General features: G+C 39.8%; 1 protein-coding gene across 2 annotated transcripts in view; it reads right to left on the bottom strand.

Annotated features, from left to right (window-relative positions):
• LGR4 (leucine rich repeat containing G protein-coupled receptor 4) overlaps window positions 1–22468 on the bottom strand; it is a 57432-nt gene that overhangs the window by 23148 nt on the left and 11816 nt on the right. For both annotated transcript variants that reach the window (XM_017827007.1, XM_017827008.1), the window contains exons 2-4: window positions 18289–18360; window positions 4127–4198; window positions 2518–2589 (exon numbers count right to left, since the gene is read on the bottom strand). In XM_017827007.1, the coding sequence (XP_017682496.1) occupies window positions 2518–2589; window positions 4127–4198; window positions 18289–18360 (216 nt within the window). The remainder of the gene's footprint in view (window positions 1–2517; window positions 2590–4126; window positions 4199–18288; window positions 18361–22468) is intronic.

Raw genomic sequence — 22468 nt, 5'->3', positions numbered from 1 at the left:
ATACATACAGTATGGCAACTGTCTTCCTATGGAGCTAAAAACTGGAGTGCATTAAGGGAGAAAACAGACAGTTCTAAAGGAGTTTCAAATCAAGTGATTATCAATATACTATAAAGCTTTATGAGCAAGCAATTTGTGTCTTCACTAAGAAAAAATCCCCCAAGCCCTACTTCAGAGTAAAATGGAAAACTGCCAAAAAGGGAGTCAGTTCAGTAATGTTTAAACTTGCAGCTTTGGGATGGAGATTATATATTAAAAGGGTAGAAAGCAGGTTTTCTAAAATATATTCTGCAATTTGTTTTAAAAGAAGGTGCTACCTCCATTACTAGGGGATATGCCTAATTAGTGTAATTATTCATGAGTAGTGCAATAAACAAAGTTTTTCTGAAATTTGTTAAAATCACAGAAATGCATTCTGGGGAGGTAAACATTGCATAGAAAAAATGCTTTGCACATTTCTTACTACACTTGTCTCAAAAAATAATTTATTCTCAAATTCCTGCCCATTCTAACAAATTATAGCGGTCTTGCAGTACAGACAGGTATCCTCCTCAGGAACAGAGAAAGGAGCAAACCAAAGCCTGATCCACATCAGTGGAAAAAAACCCCATAATAAAAAATTGGAGCTTCAGATTAGCTTAGCTGGTTAGAACTAAAAACACCACAGTCATGGGTTTGATCCCTGTATGGGCCACTCACTTAAGAGCTGGACTGGATGATCCTTGTGGGTCCCTTCCAATTCAGCATATTCTGTGATTCTGACACCAGTAACTTCCAGACTGGATTTACCCCCCATATTTCTAGCAGTTGTTTGGAAATCTCAGTTTGGTTTTCCTCAGAAATAAAAGTAACAAGAAGCTTGCTACTACTTATTAACCAAATTTCCTCCTTTTTCACCATCCTAAAATTGATATAGTTTAGCATTTGCCCTTAAACAATGAAGCTCCCAGAAAAGGAAACTTCACCACACTTTAAATTGTTACTCTTATATTTTAATTGTAAGGATGTTTTGGCCAAGCAATTATACTGATTACATTATACAATATCATATAATCATTCCATTATTTTTTTCAACATCTATAATGTCTGATTTTTTTAAATGGCTCTAACAATTTTCTTTCCAATAATATTAAAAGTATATGGATTTTTTAAAAATAGATACATACAATTACTTAATTTACACATTCATTATTTTCCCCCTAATTTCGTCCGTTCCCTTTTGCACATAAAATTATCATCAAACCAGCAGTTGGATATTTAATATTTTAAACTTTAATTAGAGAACAAACATTACTGTAAATAAGTAGAGAAAAAAGAATGTTCACTGAAAATGCAATGGATGATTTGTCGACAAACAAATTTACTAAAGCAGTTCCTCTTTTTGGCATCACAAAAGTGTTGGAAGCAAGGAAGGAGTTTCTGGTTTTGGTTCTTTGTTTTAATAATTACTAAAGGGTTACTCACATCATGCAATTTGGAGGATTTTTAAAACAATGCATAATATTTGCACCAAGACCAAGTTATTGTTTCCTCTACACACATGCTAAAACAAGAGGGTAATGTGGACACTAAATTTGCTGCTTACTGTGCTTTCTTCAGGTGGAAGAGGCAGGAATATCCAAGCAGCTACGAGAAGGTAGTGGCCAAGATCCAAGCTTAGTGAGTGCAGAAAGCACCTTTGCAAAAGTTGTGCAACAGTCTGGAAAGCTATTTTTCAAAACTAATTAATTTTTTTTCCCCAAAAAAAAATCCATAATCTGATGCAACACTGAAAGAAACAGGATCTTAGACCAGAAACATGAATTTTGGCACAGGGGGAAGAGCTAATCTACCCTCTGTCTCTCTGTAGGTAAGCAGAAAGGAGGAAAAATTTTGAGGCCCTTCCCACCTCCGCCTCCTCATCACAGTGATAAGCATCTACCACCTAGAGAGCTGTAACTAACTATTAAGGTCTGATTAAAATGCTTTATAAAACATAATAAGCCATGAGATAGTATAAACACGTATGAAATACCTTATGAGCAACTAGCAATAATGGCTGAGGTATTCATAACTGGCTGTGAGATTTCAACACCTTCCCGTAAAACCAATACTGTGCGTGTCTCAAGCAATACTCCTTCCCAGAAACCCCTTTCCCTCCTCTGGGTAACAAAAGATTTGGGCATCATTCATTTTTGCACAACATTTTAAAATTGCTTAAACACCTCAGGACATGCAAGAAGGGTGATGGTTTAACTACATCACCACTGCATTTACGCAGCAATCCTGTACCTGCGTTTGTGTTTTGAAAGAGTTTGCATTTGGGTCACCCCACCAAAGATGACAAAATTCCTTATGACTTTTACTTGTGAAACTTTGCTCCAGTTGCAGTTGCACTATCAGAGACTCCAGGTACATTACTACACATACATGATTACACTTCACAACCCTACAGAACGAAGTTAAGGTGTACAAAGAGTGGCTGGAAGTGGAACCTGGAGAACAATCCAAACACAAAAGCAAAGTAAGAAAACTTACAGGGACTGCAAACCGCTTAATCCTCTGATGGCCTCATTAGGTACAGTCTTCAGCTGGTTGTTCTGGAGGGTTCTGCAAAAATCCACTGTATTAATAAAGTAGAATTTGACAGTCATCTTTATCAACAGTAGAGGTGACAGAAAAGCCCACAGTCCTGTTATGGTTTCACAGATTTCTAGTGTTCATGAAAGCATGTAAAATTATCAAGACCAGATACCCAAAGGCTACAATGAAACAAGAAAATGTTCTATTTCAGTTTTATTTGCAACACATTAATCTCATTAATTAACAGCATTAATTTGCAGGGAACAAGCCTCTGACATAATAGGCTGAAATTCCCTTGGGAACTCACTGAAGTCGAACAACTTAATACTAGTACAAATTTGCTACAAGAGATATTTTCTTGTTTTCTTGTGGAATCATCCTATACATGCTGCAAAACACATAAACCTCTTTTTTCCTGAAGTCACATGAATACACAATACATTAACAATCTAATTTACAAAATGTGTTCACAAGAAGGCACCTTTTGGCCAAGCTGAATTAAGCTATACTGTTTGGGTTTTTTTAAGAATTTTCTAATGGGACAATGTATTATAGCATGATGAGTTCTTCTATAAAGAGGATGTAAATAACAGAGATCTCACATCTTAATAAATCTTACTAGGTTTTGGTACACACTGGGGTAAAATGGAAGTGGGCAAGTAAGTTGTTAATTAAGATCCATGTCCCAGATTTTTCAAGAACTGCTAGAATTTCAGGCATCTCCAGTGTTGAGTATCAGAATGGATATACCCCCAACAGCTCTGACACTCTGCATTCATCTTACAAAATATCATATTAAGGAGTATTGCAGATGGGCAGTTCCCTAATCTGTACCCTGCTTATAGTGTCTGTTTATGCTTTTTTTTCCCTCTACAACCTCAGAGTCCACTGTTTTTTAAAAATCTCTCTCTAATTAACTACCTATTACCCTGCTAGCATTTGGAAATATTTACATCATCAGAAATGCTACAGTTTCTGAACAAAGGTTTTTAAAATCCCAAACAACAGAAAGCTTTTTTTCTCCTTAGCTATGGGGGAAAAAAAAGTTGACATGAAAATTCTTATCTCAGAAAGAAAAATAAACTTTTTTTAATAGTAACCCATTTTCACCTAAAGAAGCCTCAAACTATAGAAATTATTTCTATCACCAGTAGAGAATAAGTCAAAGGTCAAACAATGTAATAAATCTCTAAGCACTAGTACTATCTGATAATGTCAGGGCACCTGACAGACTAATCTAAAGGAGTAGAAAACAACAAAAAGCTTTACATGCCCTTTTTAGGATTTTTCCTCCAATTCTTGTGCTACAAGATACACTTCAGAAGCAAGTAAGTGTTCTAATTAAATGCAATAATTACAGTTTAGTCAAGTTCACCATGGCTCACCTTAACCACTTACAGCAGGCTTTGTTAAAAAATTATTAAAACAAAAAAAAAAAGTAGGAGGACTATAATTTAGGGGGAGGGAGGGCAAAAAAATTTCCTCCAGCCTACCAGTAAACAGTCTGGCTGTGCACTAAGAAAGCGTACAGCTAGCTATGAAGCTCTAAAACCCAATTACTTACAGGACTTTGAGTTCTTTCAAACCAGACAAGGCCTTTGGATGGATAAAAGAAAGGTCATTGCCAGCCAGTCGCCTGGAAAAAAATTGCAATAATAATTTCAGTCACAAAATACAGTACTTCTACAACCATCTCACAAGGAAAATCACTGATACATCAAATCTTGCAGCTATTACACATTTTGCATTCGAGCATGCTGTATTCATCATCTTCCAAGTTTTTTTAACACTTATTTTTGTCATTGCACATTTTTAACAACGAGAACAACTCAGCCTCATGGATGTTCTTCTGCAGACGTGCAAGAAAAACCACACCTTGGAATGATAAAGAATCTTCTTATGGTACTAGGTTTGAAGAGTGCATTTACCAACATGATCCTCTGGCTTTCAGCATTGCTCTGCTGAAACACAAGCTCTGGTACCCACGTGTTTTTAATCTATGCAGCAGTCTCTAAAGAAAGTATGAACTTAAGTAAAAATAGCTAGATGCTACAGCAAAGCAGGAAGAGTCCTTATGAGAATCCCAAATGTGGAAACAATATTCACAAGCAGGTTGGAAGTTCACAGTGCTGACAGTTGACAGGACGCCTGTTGATGTGACCAAGATATCACCTTGGTAATATTTCAACTTTTTGGTCAGTTATCTGGAGGAACTTTTTAGGAAAGGAAACTGCTTTGGGGGAGGGAGAAAGGGACCAGGATTCTCATCTGTGCTCACTGTCTCTCAAGATACAGCTGGTTTCAAACTTGGACTGTTAGACACTAACACAAAGTAAATTGTGAAAACCACTGTGATATTAAAAGTAATAAATACAGGAGATGCTGCAGAATACAAAGCAGGAAAGCAGAAACAGCAGCCAAAACAGCTGCTTCCAAACAGTTCATTCCTCCTTCCCCCACTCTTTTTTCTTCTTCAACCTTTTTACCTCTCCTCTGACCAGCAGACCCTGTGTGGTCCAGCCTTTGTTGAGCTGCTAATAGTTGTATTTTATGAAGGGTAAAGACAATAATGCAAAACACCTGGCAACCCATAACTGCCAAAAGATGCTATAATTTCAGCCAAAGTATTTGCTTTCAGACTTGGTTTCGTATCCAAGACTAAGCAAAAGCAATGTTGGACAAGGTTGTGCAATGAAATCACCCGTGGAAACACCGTGCAGGGTCCAATAAGTGTTAATAATTAAAAAACAATCAATGTGCTTTAACAACGGTTACAGAATAGCAAAACCCGCCTCTGCTGTTACAGGGCACCGTGAAGCAAGCCAGAACACTAAGGGGAAAATACTATTTCAAAGAGGCAAATGAAGGAAATAATGAGAGCAACATTTAAAGTATCAGCTTGCCAGAACATAGCAACGTTATTACATTTTTATCTTAGTCTCTAACTACATAAAAGAGATTACCCAAAGCATTTAAAGCCTACATAAATCTTCTTGCAACAGAATTAATTACTTCATAAAATGCTGCCTGATAGAGAGGGTGCTAGCTATGTTTATCAAATCCATTTCTCAAAGGTAGGTGGTTTTTATTTATAAATCAAGGGAGAAGAGGATGGTTTCTCATGCACAGGAAGGTGACAGCAGCAGATAATACTTCTTTTTACAAAACTGTGTTACTCTTGCTTGTTAAGGCAGACCTTAATATATTTACCCCTGGTATTTTCACACACCCCCCAATTGCCATAGCTATGGCTCTGACATCATTACAAGCCTGCTTAAAAAAAACCCCCACATGTGCTGACTGCTGAGAAGTTTGGTTATACACAAGCCACGCAGACAAACAGCTCTGAAACCAGAAGAAAACTAAAAAGAATCTATGTATACTTATGTTTTTAATCTCTGGTCTGCAAACGACCTCAGAATTTCAGAGCTGGGATGTGATTTTTCAAATACTTTGAATTTTTAACATTAATGAAAGATTCCAGGCGGCAACTAAACATTCCCCTAAAATTCATTTTGTTGTCAGTAGCTGTCCAAATCAATTTTATTAACTTTATCTGGGGTGACGGGGAGGGAGGTTTGCAATATTTCATGACTTTCTTTTAAACAATTTCCTATGAAGTTCACTGTAAACAGAAAGAAATAGCAATGCAACATGCTGGGTCTCTACAGCAGAGAACCAGTGATCTGCAAAACACATTTATTTTAAAAGGTACTTGAAACAGCAAAATATAAATCCTTAAATCAAGTGAAATTTAACTGAGGCTGTAACTCCTCATTATTTTGCACACAAACAGAACTAGCTGATGCTGATTACATATTACACAATTCAAGGAGTGGCAGCCCTGGTAAATGTGTGTCAGGCAGCTCTGGCTGCAGCTCGGCCAAGGTTCGCCATTAATCCGGTGGGTGTGTGGCTTCTCAGGCATCTGCTCTAACTGCTCCCTCTCCCAGAGAGGCTGGGGATTACTAAAAAAAACCCTAAACTAAACTAAATACAGTTGAATAGCCTCCCCCAACCCCACTGAGTGTCACTAACAACAACCTAAGAAGCACTGGAAATAAAATACAGCTGAGCCAGAGCAAGGCTTGCGTGACTTCAAATAGCGAGACTTCACCTACCTCAAGGCAACTCCTGTTTATTCAACCTTTTTGCAACCAACCAACAGAAAAAAAGCCAGCCCCTACACTCCATTACATTTCCGTTTCTCCTCTATCTGGCAGCTTTCCAGGAAGTGTGCAAAGGCTCTACTAATCAGTTTGCCAAACACACATTTATCATTCACATCCTGGCCTTGGGGAGCTGCTCGTGAGGAGGTTCCAACTGCAGCTCTCAAACAGGCGAAGACCAACACATCACACGCTGCTCTCAACATGCTTCCCTCTGCAGCAACATGCAGCAACTGGGAGGATGGAAAGGTCTCTCTTTACATAACCAGGTTCATTTTAAAGAGAGAACTGAAAAATTAATAGCATGTAGTATACAGCGCACATACAGCGTTATAAATTAAGATGTCACTGAAATCATCCAGTCAGGTTTTCCATGTTATCTCCTTTCAGCAAGTCTTCAAAATATTTATTATTAAATATTTTAAAAGCACCCCTCTCTCTCATGCACACAGTAAACGGGCTAAGGGAAATCACAGTTTTACCAAGGGCAAAACTCTAGCACAACAGAAAGGACACAACCTTCTTCTCCTTGTAGCAACACTCACTAACCTGCTTGGGAACTGCCCTGGAAATTTCTGCTCTATGGCAGGACAGCTTCACACTGCCATGAAGCAGCACCTGGAAGCAGCCCTACATGTACACTGTCAAGAGCCAAGTACCTCCCTCCATTCTGAGTAGAAATGGGTAGAGACCTGGTCTGAAAGTCTATCTCTTGCTACCAAGCCAAGCAGAGACACTAAGGCAGTAAAGACTTAATTAAATAAACCGTTGTAAAGTGTCCTGACATGCTATAAGGCCACAAAAACTTTATTTGCTGTCTCTTACTTTTCCAAGGCATAGAGACACAGCATCAGGCATCATCCAAAGTGGGATGTAAATGTGTATCACACTGACCAAGAGCTTTCCTGCTAGCTCAGTCCTGACTCCCCTAGTTTGGAGACTGCCGAGGACCGCAGGTATCCTGAATTAGTGCCTCTGAGTTAAAGCCTGGAAGTTTCTGCTGCCATGTATCACCACAGTAGGTACCTTTCTTTTAGGTGGGCAATCTTGTAATTGCTTAGCACTGAATTTTGTAGTCCTCTATTTTTACTTTAAAAAATAAAAAAATGAATGCTTCAAAGGGATAAAATTTTTGCAAATTTGGACAAACTCAAATTTACAGAATCAATTTCAGCATAGCAGGATAACAGAGCAGGACACACAGAGGAAAAAAATACTTCTTCTAAGCCTGTCATACAGTGGTGAGCAATACCCTCTAATCATTATTTTAAGTGACACAGTAAATGATCTCCAGATGTAGAGGACACCTTTTTGTTATTACAGACATCAGGATACAATCTGGCCAAGGACTAACCTTCCACGGTATCTCATTCCCAGAGGACATAGTAAGCTTAGCTTCTTGCACTGAAACTGCAGCTAAGGCTGTTTTCCCTCTTTTGGGAAATTAAAACTTCTGCAATTATGAGCCTGGCAACCCGGCTGCATGTTAACCAAGCCAAGTTAATCACTGGTGTCACTCCAGAAATTAGGGAAGATGTCCCAGGGATACATTTTTGTCTGTAACAATTAGAACCACTCTTATTATGACAGGATGCAAACACAAACTTGTTGGAAACCTTTCTGCTTGTCTTGCATCCCAGATGGTAGTGAACCTCAGGATATCTGAGCAAAGAGTTTCGCCTCCTTTTGTCCTTCTGAAAGTCTTGTGCTCATACAGAAAACGTTTTTGCTGTGGATTTTGGGTTGGGTTTTTGTTTTGGGGTGGGTTTTTTCATTTTGGTTGTATTCTGGGATCCTAATAACCTTATCTGTCTATCTTGTCTCTGATAACAATACAATGGCTGCTTTTTCCATGGATCAACTCTAATTTTACTTCCTCACTGAAAATGCCAATAGTGACACGGACCGCAAAATCCTGACATGTCATAATAAAAAAGCACCTGATTTATTATTTCTACATTAGCTGCTTTCTGGTAAGACCCAAGACTCCTACTTTAAGGTGTAGTCAAGACTGAACCTTCCATATCCCTCACAGACCATCCATCACTGTCTCTCTGCCCACCCAACCTCTCCTTTTAGCTCTCCAACTTTTACCTACCTATTTTCACCCCATTGGAAAATATTCCACTGTTTCCCCACTTGTATTTTTGCCACCTCTTTACTTTTTTTTGCTGTTTTACATCAAACTATTTTGCCATCCTTACGTGACTGTCCCTAACATTCACTTTTTCAGGGTTCTCTGTGCTTCCCATACAAGCTTGAGTTTTCCTTCAAGTTCTCCCACAACAGAAGTAACCTTTGAAAACGCCTCAGAGGTAACACCTGCTGGGCAGCATGGATTAAGTTTTCTCAAACCTATGAAAAGAGCTTCAGTTTCCACCTATTCCAGAAGAGCAGTCATTCTGGAAGAGAATTCTGTTTTTCTTAACAGATGATGCATACTTACGTGCTACAATTTATTCATCAAGGTTTAAAGCTCTACAGGAGAGGTACAGCCATTTGCAGGAAAATACAGGGGTTCACTGCATCCCCCCTGCAGGGATGGATGGCCTGCCTGGCAAGGGCACACACCTTTGCAAACAGCTCCTGCCCAAGCTGGGCAGCTGCAGAAGGGGAAGGGCTGGTAAATGGAAGCTGCATCCCCAGACTAAATTTGGCTTTGCTTATCTGTTATTAGCAAACAGCCCCTTTGGGACCTTTGTCAGCTGCAGCCTGCTGCACTGCTGGGAAACCAATCAATAATCTACAGATTACTCCAAATTCCTCCACACCTATCAAACAAAACTAAATGGGTACTTTATTCTACTGCTGCTACTGGAAAATACATTTGTCTCCTTCTCCTTTTCTTGCAGTAGTTTCAGTATTATACAACCTCAAGCATTACTTATTTGATCCTGAGTATGTATGCCAAGACACATCATGACTGAAAAAAGACAACTGTGACTACAACCAGCAGCAAAATGGCACCAACTCCATCCAGCACTTCTTGTCCTGAGCCTTCCCTTTCCAGCATTTACAGCTTTCTCAAAGTTATACCGAACTTCAAGATAGCTGTAATTTCCAAAATGCATCTATGGTCTAAAAAGCTAAAATATCTAAGTAAACTAAACTGACTGATTAAAAAAAGTCTAAAGCCTACCCATAAGTTCTATGGGTAAATCGTAGCAAGAGTCACCAGCATCTACTGCAAGACAAAATGTGGTTCTATGATATTGCTTTTCATGGACTATCAGAGTTGTTTGGTTTTTTTTGTTAACAGGAAAATAGATTATTATGGATTTTGAAGAAAACAAGCATCCCCAACCATGCAAAATATGCTCTATCGTTCTGTTTTCAAGCAGTACTGTATTTGGGCAAGACCTTCCTGAAGTAGACCCCACAGGCTACAACACACATGCACTGAAGGAAATTATATAACCTAAAACAATTATTATACAGTACGAGCTGTTGAAGCAAGCTGCCTTTGTAGTTCAGAAAAAAAACAAAACAACAAAAAAAACCCAGAAGTTTGCATAAATTTTTGAACATAGACATGTATGTCTTAAACATAAGCAACTATACTGTGTTGTCTTGAAAACTGGTTAACAGCTAGTCCACAGTAGTAATACTGAGTTGTTGTTGTAAGAAACCTTGATTCCTCTCACTTCCAAAGATGATTGCAGAACACGTTTTATAAAATACAAACCTCTTCTCCCCACTTGCCTTTGCACATCTTGCACGATGTTGTGGTAACTCTGCTCTGCTCTACCACAGGCCAGGCAGACCTTTCCCTGGACAGCTCTCCCCTGACACTCAGGTGGAAATGCATTTCACTCACCCAGTCTGTACAGCAGAGACACGGAGATAAAAGCACCCAAGCCTGGTTCTGACCAACTGGGATGCAACAACTGAACCAACTTCAGATTTGTGCTTTTAGCAGATAGTGCTGTTTGGATGCTCAGGTTTCCACGATCATGAAACATGCTGATGGTCAGACACAAGGAAGAAAAAATTACTGTTGATATAATAAATCCTCAAAGTTGCTTTGGTCTGTCCATACAGCCTTGTCTCTTGTCCTGGCATTTATTGGCTATGCAGGCATGGGATCTTTTGAATGACCATGCATCTAGCAAGTGACACTGCAAAACGGGGAAGTGGATTAAATCTACATATATTTGGCAATTAAACTTCTGTTACTAGTTTTCTAACCCCTTCTGATACATACTGGGTAAATGTAAGCCCAGGTTCTGTAGACACCTTCACGATGAATGACCTTAAGGAAATGGGAGTAATTTTTAGTACGATTCTTTGATTCAGATTTAAATCAACTGTTTACTTTTTTCCACCTGAAATAAGAGCAAATATTTTAACAGAATCATCTAGAATTTCACTTCTATATAGGAAGGGCAGGAAAAGAGCTTTACAGGAGTGCTGGTTACTACTTCTATGCTAGGATAAAATCCATTAATTAGGCAAGAGTACCTCTGTACGAACAAAAAAAAATACAAAAAAAAAAATACCCAAGAGGAACAGAGGAAAGGAGGCAAAAGAATGACATCACCGTGTCTTTTTATGGTAACATACAGTGTCATACTATGATACTGTGAGGACAGAAGGCATTCCATTACTTTCTAGAGGATAAGGCATTTCCCTTCAACATAGAGGATTTGGTTTTCCTCCTTTTCTGTCTGTGTAAGGTTTTTGCTGAGCTCGTATGACTCTTCCTGACACCTAACCCTGAAACTGGCTACCTGCTCGCTCACACACGTACATCTTTTGTCCCACACTCCCAATTTCTGACACCTAAAGGAGGAGGAAGACTGCATGCCATGAGCACCGTTTGGGGAACTTTACCTGGAGAGACCCAGCCCGAGAGCTTCTCAGGCTACTGCTCAGCCTCCAGAAGTTTCTTATCTGGTTTATACCTTCAGACAGCCCCAACCTGGCAGCATAATAAATTCAGGCTCGTAAGACTGGTCTTGAAGTGTAATAACACTGCAAGTTCAGCCCCCAGGCCGTTCAGCTAACCCAGCTCCCGTGTGCGTGTGCGCGCAGGCGAATTGAGCAAGATGCAAAAAAAGGATAAAGTCTCATTGTCCTCTAAAAGTACTTGCAGCAGAATAACCAGTCTTAGGATCCTTATACACAACCATGCCGACTGGAAATTAATATGTAGAAAAGGAGACTGGAAAGAAACTTCCTCATCTTCTAAAAACAATAGAATTTACTCAGTCTACTAGCATCTGTCCCCACAAACAGGAAAAAACATGCAGCTGTTAAACAGAGCAAGAACCTCCTAAACTACAGAAATATTATTCTCGTATCAGCATGATTAAAACTCATCCAGAATCAAACTGATTTAGGACTCGCAGAGATAAGCAAACACTAATTAAACACAAGCTAGCCAACATGTTTTTAAACATCATTTAGCATCTAGTGCAGACCAAACAAGTGATGTTTAAAAATATCTTAGCTGACTGTGGTTAATTCTACTTGGGAGTCTTTGCCTAAAGGTTTGTCTTGACTAGAATTTGAAGGTGCAAGTTACAACATGCCAGTGCACTTTCTAAAGCTCCAGTGCACACAAGGCAGCATGCATTTCTAATGTGTGCTGGCTGGTCAACTTAAAGCTTAGGCTCTTAACTTGCTACCACACGTGAAACCTACACCTTGCATTTTTTTCATTAAAACTTTATCTCTTGGAATTCAAGCTGGAGCAACTGAGGAAATCACCTCCTCCAGCTGTTCAAATATTCAGAGCTGGTAGATGGATGAAGGGCGCTCATCAGCTTCCAACACAACTTCAGACAGCTATTTTTGAAAGACCAACAGAAGGCACCTACACTGGCTGCCTTCATAACAAAGCAGTTGAAGAAAGCTCTCAGCCATTCAGAGTCTGCTGGAGGGGCTGAGTGGACAGAGATGGGGTGGTAATGTCTCCAATCATGCCAGCCTGTTTTACAGGATGTTTAACCACAGTTTTAGTTACCACAGGTCAGCTAACACAAGGCATCAGGACAGATTTCTCATGAAGATTCAGCCTTACCTTTTCTACTCAAAACAAGTCCTTCATCTCCAGCTTCTCACTGCAAACCTTGGGACTACCCATGTTTATGAAAGAGAAAGGAATTGCACCATCTCATCAACACTCTACCTTGAAAGACCTGGCTTTAAAAGACCTAGCACTGAAGGACAAAGAAAAGGTTCTTCCATCAAATGTTCCACAGCCAGGTGAGGAAAGACACAGCATCCTGAACTAACAGCTCAGCCTTGGCATAACTCCAAGACCTGTCTTATTCATAAAACCCAAGTAATAAAGGAGACATGATAATCCCCCTCCCTCCCCAAGGATAATGCAACTTGGTGCTGATGCAGAAATTAGAAGGAAGGGTACCATCTAAATTACACACTGAAATAGATACTACAAAAGCAAGCAGCTGTGCCATTTCAGCCAGGTGGTCATCTTCAGCTGCAGTCAAGAGGGAAAATAACTAGACATTTCCCTTGCAGATACTTCCTGATTACAACCTTATGGCAAAAACCCACCTCATTTTCACTGCCAGTATGCATTTTAATTAATCCTTATGTTCCTAAAATATACTTTGTCAATTAAAAGCCGAGATCAGAGACACTGGCTGGGAGAGGGGAGGTAAGGAGATATTTAAGCAAGACCTCTTAACTGCTGTAATCAGCATGGATATCATTAAGTAGTCGAGCAAATACTCGGTTGCAGTACTCTTTCTTTTCTTGCAAAAATTACAGTTTGCATGTGTGCGGTCTCTCGCTCTCTGTTTATTCACCTCTCAGAAAGCAGATCAGCATTAGTGTTTCAGAAAAGAGAAAACTTTCATTGATCTAAGTCTTCCTTTTATCACTTTATTTCCTGAACCATTTTCAATCAGCCATTAAATAAAAAACATAACAAAGTTTTGCCCCCACCTGATAAAAAACCCCCAATGTCTGAGGGTAGTGACACAGAAGAGAGACTGTTTCACATCATGTATGAGCAAACACAACAGAAACACAACAGCCCTCGACAACAGATCTTGGTATCAGTACACATCTGGAAGTTAACTGAGGCATTGATGCTTTCAGGAGGGATTATTTTCCTTGCAGTATTACGGGGCACGATACGGGTCTTCAAAATCACAGCAGTCAGAGAGTATCCTCCCTGACCCTTGCTGGAGAAGGTCACAGTCCTGCCCCGAGGCTGACTGGTTGGGAAGTGACCAGTGCTCCCCTTAGGACAACACATCCTTCTGTAAGAGGCAACCTACAGACACAGGACAGCTTGCTCTACCTCTCAGGTGGACCAGCAGCCAGACAGCCAAGACCTTATCATCTAAACCTTGCCCATATGTACAGGGCAAATGAGACAACAACATTTTAAAGGGTTAAGAGTGGAAATCAAAACAAGGTTAAAAGGTGATTAAGTCAAGGATACTTTTGCTTTATTCAAGTGGTTCAGGTTTCTGAAGAAACTTCTGGAAACTGGAAAACTGGACAAGAAGAAAACCATTTTGATTTGCCTTCCTCGATGAGAGAGTGCCTTTTTGTGAATGATCTAGCAGATCATTCACAATTACAGTGAATGGCAATCATATAGTTAAAATCCTTCAGAGTACTTCAGATAACTAGAAGGGACTAACACCTTTTAAAAGGCCATCAAAACATAACACAGCCTGGAAAATGGTTTCTGCTTTCTAAAAACACTGCATTATTTAGCTGTATTTTCCTCTTCTAGCTTTCTATAAATACTTTAAGGTGTGGTTAGAAAATCATGGCCAAGTTCTTCAAGGATTTTTAGCTTCCATATCATGTTCAGGGCTGCAGCATATTTACGTTAGCATTTTCTGGAGAATACACGTCAGTAACTGCTGAGGCAAAACCCTTGGTGGTCTGTTCCTCACTGACTCTGACCGTTGCCATTTCAATAATTTGCAAATTACTTCCAGATGGGTATCAGTTACACAGACATGGAGAATTTTTATAACATTTATAAATAGTGCTAGAATCCTACAGACATATGATAAGTGTGCTATGCAGCGACATGCATGATGAGGCTGTGAATGGGGGTACATGGAGCACACAACCCAGTGGGTGGATTCCACCCATGGACAAGCTGGAAGCCCCTTGTGTGTACCTGCAGGTAATACTCAGATAGGGTACTATCTCAGAGGCACAAAAACTCAAGGTTATACACGCCAATTGGATACTTTTCTGGGGAGTCAGTCTCCTGAACGCAGCCCTTTGGTGCCATTTCAGATGTCTTCCTCCACCTGGCCCCAAGTGCCGTTCACAGCAGCCCTGGGTTCCCTGTCTGTGTCAGCCCTGTCACTCCAGGGAGGGTGTCTCGGATAACTCAGCACATCTAAAAACAGACCGGGACTGACACATCGAAGCGCCCGACTCGCTCCCCCCTTGGTGACGCAGGAGGCACCTCTGAATCCAGCAGCCAGGCCTTTCCCAAGGCTGGTACTTTGCTTCTTTCACCAGTGTTCTTTTTAGGATTCAGAAAATGATCCCCTGGAGTCTCTCCAGACTACCAAATAATTCATTGCATTGAGGAAATGACAACCCTCATTTTAAGCGGCTCCTGCTGCATTTTTAATCTCAGCTGCTCCATATGTGCAATTCAGTTGCCTACATAATACATCTAATTGCCTGGCATTTACATTCAATTAAATTCTGTGATACTATTTTGCAATATTAATTAACTGACTCTGCCAGGGGCTAATTGGCCAGAGCATTTGACAATGGCAGGGCTAAAGCATGGTATGAAGATAAGGGTGTCTGGGGCTGCCTCCTCGATGGAGACCTACTAGAGTCCATGCTGGTGTGGGTACTTATTGCATTCCCATTAGTTTATGGGATTTTCATTTGCTTTAGACATATAATTCTTGGGAGAACTTGATGGAAAAGTCACTCCTACCACAGATTTCAACACCACTTTAACTTTTTTCTTTAAGTTATTTTTCTTTGGTGTGGAGACTCGCATCTAGCTTTGTGTGCTGAAAAAGCAATTCTGTTAATGCCTGGCAGTCAGAATTTGGATCTGTTCAACTATAAATAAAATCCAGGAAGAAAGTTTGAAAATCACAGCGTAGAGAAGAAATATTGTGGTTGTACAGTGGGAAGTACAATAGTTGTTTCTGTTCACAACCACCAAAAATAAAGGCTCAAAGATTTTTGTACCCTGTTCCACAGAGAAAAAGGAATGGACAGAATGAAGCAAAAACATGCCATAGCTGATATTGGTCATTTCTATTAAAGAAATGCTTTTCTTTGAAGCTACTTCATTATGTTCCCATTTAAGATGAACGTGAGCTGAAACAAAGAGAACCTGGACTTGACTTGTTGGGGGGTTTTATTGTTTTGGTTGGAGTTTCTTTTCCCCCCAGAAGTTGCTTTAACGCACCAAGTAAGCATGCTAAGAATGATTTACAGCTTCTGGGTGTTCACACACAATTCTGAGCTTAATGCTAGCTTATTTTTTTTCAAACTAAAAAGCTGGATTTAGAGGTACATGTAGCAAATGGCTCTTAGGCAATAAGCACAACAGATGATGGCTGAAGGCTCTGCCTTTTCTCTTTACCTCCTGACACACCCCAGGGTTTATGGAAGTTACACAACATGCACACCCACCAGTTAGGTTTTATTGCTTAATTACTTATTGGGAAAAAAAAGTAAGTCTCCCATAGCCATATAAGTTGGGAAAAGAGAATTGTTTGCGTTTTTTTTCAAATTTTGGTGTGAAATATGACTGCGAAGAATTTTTAAAAAGAAAAAAGGGGGACTACAAATCTAATTCAACAAAACACACAGACACACAGCAGCACATCATGAAGCACATAGGGAATGTTGGCTAGTATATATTCTGAAGCCAACCAAGTCTTCCTAGGCTTATTTTTTTCCAATTTACTACTCATGCCATAGAGCTTTTCTTAAATCCTGTCAATTCCACAAATGCACCATCTGAAAATCTATTTTTCTTCATGAAGCATTCTCAGCTATACTGCAAATTTAAGCAATACCTAAAATCGGAGGGAGTAAAGCAGAACCTGTTAAGCATGAAATAAGATATCGCACACAATTCATCTGACATAAATAAGCTCAACTGTGCTTCAGAATTGTACTGACCTGACTCAAAACTACTTAAGAACCAGAGAAAATGGAGGTATTTAAGTGCATTAGTAATGGCAGCTGCTACATTACCAGGATATAAGAGAGATCAAAATTGTAAGGAGAGGTAGAACACCTTATTAGAGCAACCAGTGAGGCTGAGGTGCAAAAAATAAAACTAGAGAAGCTTTCAGGAACCCAAGTCTTTCTTCAGCAGCAGGCAATCCATCCCTTATCAATTGCTCAATATCTTTGTTCCAGTGAGGTGCAGTGGTAGATTACCAGAGTCAAAGGGTTCAGGGCTTTATCTGCAGTTTTGCTATAGGGTTAATTTATCCTTTTGCCCTCTACAAATGGTTTTCATTCTTCGCTTGCTCCCTCATTGGTAAAGTCAGGACACCACTTCCCTACCTCATAAGGGTTTGTCTCTTCGGCAAAATGAGCTGTTCTTTCCCTAAGGTGCCTTCACTAAAAAAACCTCTCAGCACAGCATTCATAGTCCTAGTCTTGCCAAAGTCACAAAGAGACAGCCTTACTTTTGCATTTTAAATGCACTTTGATATAAGGAATGCTACTTTATCACTGAAAACGCAAGAGAAGCAATGCAAATTGCAGTAGTTTTGTCTTATCTATTGCCTAGTACTGGAAGTTCTTAAAGCTCTTTAGCAAAGGTTGAACCATTAGCCTTACCCTCTCTTCACAGATAAGGAAACTAGGGCACACAGAAGTCCCATGCCATATAATAGGACTTACTAAAGTAGTAATTGAACGGCAAAGCTGCCTCCCTGTTTATTGACTCTGAAACCCAACCTAATTCAGGGCTATGCTGCTTCAACTTTGCAAAGGCACCTCGGTAAGACTTCAGTTCAGCAAAGTACTGGGCACATGAGCCTTGGTGCAGCTCAAGGATTCAGAAGTCTAAGTATCAACTAAGTAAAACAAAACGAATCTAAAAAGAGAGTGGGACAAATGAGGGGCGGGAAGCGGAGAAAAAATTTCTGCCAGAGAAACTAAGAGCAAGAAGCCCTGTACTACAGAAGCTGAATTTCTGATCTAGGTCAGGATGGGCTTGTGAGCACTGCATCTCCAGCCTACAAGGACAATGGAAGCCAGCTGCTCACTAAGTGAAGCAACATCTATTTCATGGAGCTTATGCAACAGCTATACTGTAGCTCCTTCAGAAACAATGGTAATTACACACCTCTTGTGTTATCTTTGGATAACACTGTAATTATTATATGTCATCACTCTAGCCATGATTAAAATAATTACTGTAAAAAGTCCCTTGTAAGTAGCATTTACTGTTCCGGTTTCCAAACATATACAGGATTATATTTTTAAAGTATAATTGCTTTTTCTGTTCACAGCTCACCTCAACACTGTTTCTCCACCCACCTTCCACTTTACACAGCCATATGATGTTGTAGCAAAACTTTAACACGTGTGAAATACTTACAGCTCTTCCAAGTAGGGAAAGTTCTTGAAGGCATCTTCTGGTAGCCTTGTGATGTTATTCATGCTGATGTCTCTAGAGAAGAGGAAATACAGATTTATCAGTAACCAGTAAGGAATTTTTACACTCTAGGAAAAGGATGAGAAGAAGAAAACCTAATCAGATGGTATAGTAACAGAAAAAAATATTCCAGTATCACACAGTATTATCTCTTTCCAGAAATGTGCATGCTAAACTTTCAAATCACTGTAATTTGAGAATCCAGTTGCAGCAAAGACCTACAAAAAAGGAAGTTGACTAAATCAAGTTTTACAAAACCTCTAAACAAAAATAAATACTGTAAAACTAGAGGGAGGGCATGCATGGAAGAGGCTCTACAGTACTGTTATCCCCAGTACTAATTTTTACTAACTTAGATGTGCATACAGTTTTAATTCAGATAATTAAGACTGCTCTAAAACCACAGCATAGGGGGAAAAAAAAAAATGTGACCACCCAGCATGCAAATTTTCATCCCACAGTGCCTTAAAAAAAAAAAAAAAAAAGAATACATGCATTAGGACTTAATAAATAGCTCCTGGCAAATATGGCTTCTGGAACAACTGACAAGAATAGCAGAAACATGTCCTAGCCCTACCACAGGTTTTTTTGTTTGGTTTGGAGGAGGGGGGTTGGTGTGTGTGTGTTTTTTTCGGGAGGGGGTTGAGTTTTTGTGTGTGTGTGGTTTTTTGTTTGCTTGTTTTTTTCTTTTTGTTTTCCTTCTACAAAACCTACGAAAGTCCTCGAGGTAATAGTTTTAAGCAGATTTCATTCTCAGTCCGTGAGCAGAGACAGGCCAGCAGCAAGTGCCTACATGATAGGTATGCAGACCTGCTCGGCTTTTTTCTTCACAAAGGAGCAGTAAGTGGCAAACTTGGTGCCATCACCTCAGTTCACACCTACACAACCATCACAGATAATCCAGTCCTGAAGCTAGTTATTACCCAATGTGAATAAAAGCAGCACAAAAACAATTCAGTTTGATAATTAAGCTAATAACTGCCTAACAATTTGTGACATAACCCAAGTTCTTACTTTCCACTTTGTTATTGACTTTTTATTTATTTTTTTTAGTACAACGAGCAATTCAGTAAGACTTGTTACCAGAGCCCTCCCTGCTTGCTGTCTTCCACTCAATTTTCTCTAGCAGCTATGCGCTACCTCTCTACATAATTCAGGTAAAAAGCAAACAGTCAAAACACTCCTTTCATCTCACTGACAGCCAACCAGTACCACTGAACCTCCTCCACGAAGATTTGAAGGGTTAGTGAGTGACTTCATGCAGGACAACAGATGTTGGTTGACACCTAAAATGCTTGACCTTGGAATAAAGTACCAACCCCTGCCTGCTGCTGGGGTAGACATTCTTAGCCCATCCATAGCCACCACTATCTGCCCCAACTGGAATTACCACTGTTTCTGATGAGGCAGAGAAAGGCTGGTTTAGACTTTTCCTACTATCCTGGAAGGGCAGCAAAAACAATCACATTCAGGATATCTTCCATGGCTCTCAGAGAGGACTCAGGAGATTCTAAGCCAGGCCCCTAAGGGGAGCAAGGGGCACGTGGAGGGGTTGGTGCTGCTTCCAAGGAAACAGTGTCTCAGGACATTTGTGCCTTCTTTCATGCTGTGATGAACCAAATGCCATGTCCAGTACCATATAACCTGCCGAAAATGTTGCAGCAGCTACTTGAATCACATTTTGCAGAGTACTCACATTATTTGTCCCGTCACCAGACCATAATGTCTAAAATAATTCTTAAAAAAAAAAAAAAATTATTTACACTGACAACAGAATTCAGTTTGTAAAAAAAAAAAAATAAATTAGAAAATCCATAGTTACTGAGGAAAAATTATTTTTTCTCCACAGCAGTTGACAATGTCAACTGATGTCAGTGAATTCATTTTGATGTTAACAAGTAACTGGCAGCTGGTCTGCTGGCCCAGCTGTGCAGCACAGGTCGCCACCAACGTGAACACTGCACTCTAACATTAAATCTAGAGGCAACTGTTTCTTTAAACTAAATGTTTATTAAATAGTAGTCCAAAACTTCATTCCTCATTTCCCAATGTAAACCAAGAGTTATTCCTCAGCAGCTGCTAGCAGTACACTAAAGTAACTCAAGAGCAATGAGATCAAAATAAGGTTCAGCACAGACAAAACAAACCCAACTGTGAGAGGAGCCCAAGAAAACCCACTACAGCACAACAAGCTCCTTTACTAAGGTCCAGAAGGAGCTGAACTGGAGGTGATTTATCCCTGAACTCTACAGCCCACATGCTTTAAGAGCTGCTTTGTGTCTCAGCAGCAGCCCGGTTACCATGCGATGCTGCAGTTGTTGTGGGGGACATTTTTCTTCTTGTGCAGGAAAGTAAATAAAAGCATCAGATACATGGATCGTCAGCTGTCTGCTCCACGGGAGACTACAGCTTCTGTTCTCTCTACCCCCATAGACATTTTTCAAACTGTCATAAAAACACACATTTCACACATCCTCTCCTTCTCAAAGGACTGCAAATCTCCTTCCAGTATCAACTGGGAAGCATTTACGGAAAAGGTAGGAGGGTAAGAAGGGAGTGGAGACCCTAATCCTTAAAAAATAGTAACCTGTGCAAGAAAATCACAACTCTCTCAAAAGACTGTCCAGGTGACATAAAACCCTACTATCATACACGCGGTATTAAATGGTAGTAGTAAAAATAAGTCAACAGTACTTATCACCAGAAAGCACCTTATGAATGCCTATGCACCACTTTGGCAAAGATTTTGGCTGCAGCCACGTTTGTTGCACTACATAACAGCTCTTTAGGACAGCTGAGGTAAAGAAACCACATCCACCTGAAAGAAACAGCCTTGAAATTTCCACAGCTATAAATGCCCAATTTCAGGAGTGTCATATGCAATCCTAAACAAAGTCAATGGAAACCATGCAGTCATACAGCATGGCTGACATCCAAATTCTACGCAATTTTGGCTTTCTCTGGGATCTGAAATTAGCAAAGAATGTTTTTTTGCCTGTAGCTCCAAGAGTTAGCTCTACAATTTTAATATGGGAAGTAGATTCTTCGGATGTAAACATGAAACAGATCACCTTAAAAATGAGGCTCTGAGAAACATCATCAATATCCTCAAATTCTACTGAAATTTATTTTCAGTGAAGCTGAATTTACAACAAAAACAGACCAAATATGAATTGAGATTGTATTTATCATGTGAATCTTTAGAGACTGCTTATCATGATGCCTCGCTAAAAAGCTGGAATTATTACAAAAAGCTGGAATTATTACAAAGTTTCTGTATTGGTCTTCAATACACATGCTAATAACTCTTAGTCAGTAAATAAGCCAATCTTCATAGCACTGACTCACAAGCTTTGGGGAACATCAGAACACCAACTTTCAAAGTTTCTTAACGATCGCCATGTGAGTTTTAAAGCAATTTTTGCTTAATTCAAAACATTCTGTAAAAGCAGCTTTGCTGAGATAGATGCAGATATATATATATACATATACATACAGAGAGGTATCTAGATATAGGTGTGAAATATTTTTTCTTTTCATTTCACTCTACAGAATATCCTCAGAGAATGAGTTCTTAGGCATTATATGTTGGTAATAAAATATTAAATAGTTCATGAGCTTCTGTGGAGTAATGGATAGGGTTAAAAGTTAAAGGAAAATAAGAATTACAGAAGGAGACCCAGCTGCTGCTTCTCGGATGAAACGTGGTCACGATGCCCCACAAAGGTTCCCCAAACTCTGATAAACACCTGTTATGGAGGATGCACCAGAAAGGGGAGCGATGTGAAGGCACTGTGACCTCCCTCCACAAACATCCTGCAGGAAGGGGAACATGGTGACACTCTGACCGTGCCATATCTGTCCACCAGGAAAGACTGATGCCAAGGACAACTACCCAGTTAAGCACTTATGACTACATTCACTCGAACTCCACCTAAACCTAAAGAAATAGTATAAAAGGAAGGAAGGAAATGGGGAAATAGCAGAGGAGAGTTTCCACCAAAACTGCTGGATCAGCTGATGGGCTGAACATGTCTTTCCCCCCCACTTCAGGGACACCTATTGGGGGAGAAACTTATGCTGTATGTGCTAATTACTGCTTTAAGGACTAGATCTCATGTTT

This window comes from Lepidothrix coronata, unplaced genomic scaffold (assembly GCF_001604755.1).
Source record: "Lepidothrix coronata isolate B3197 unplaced genomic scaffold, Lepidothrix_coronata-1.0 Scaffold133, whole genome shotgun sequence".
Classification (NCBI taxonomy): domain Eukaryota; kingdom Metazoa; phylum Chordata; class Aves; order Passeriformes; family Pipridae; genus Lepidothrix; species Lepidothrix coronata.
Note: the sequence above shows the minus strand (reverse complement) of the source record. Positions and strands in the feature narration are given on the sequence as shown.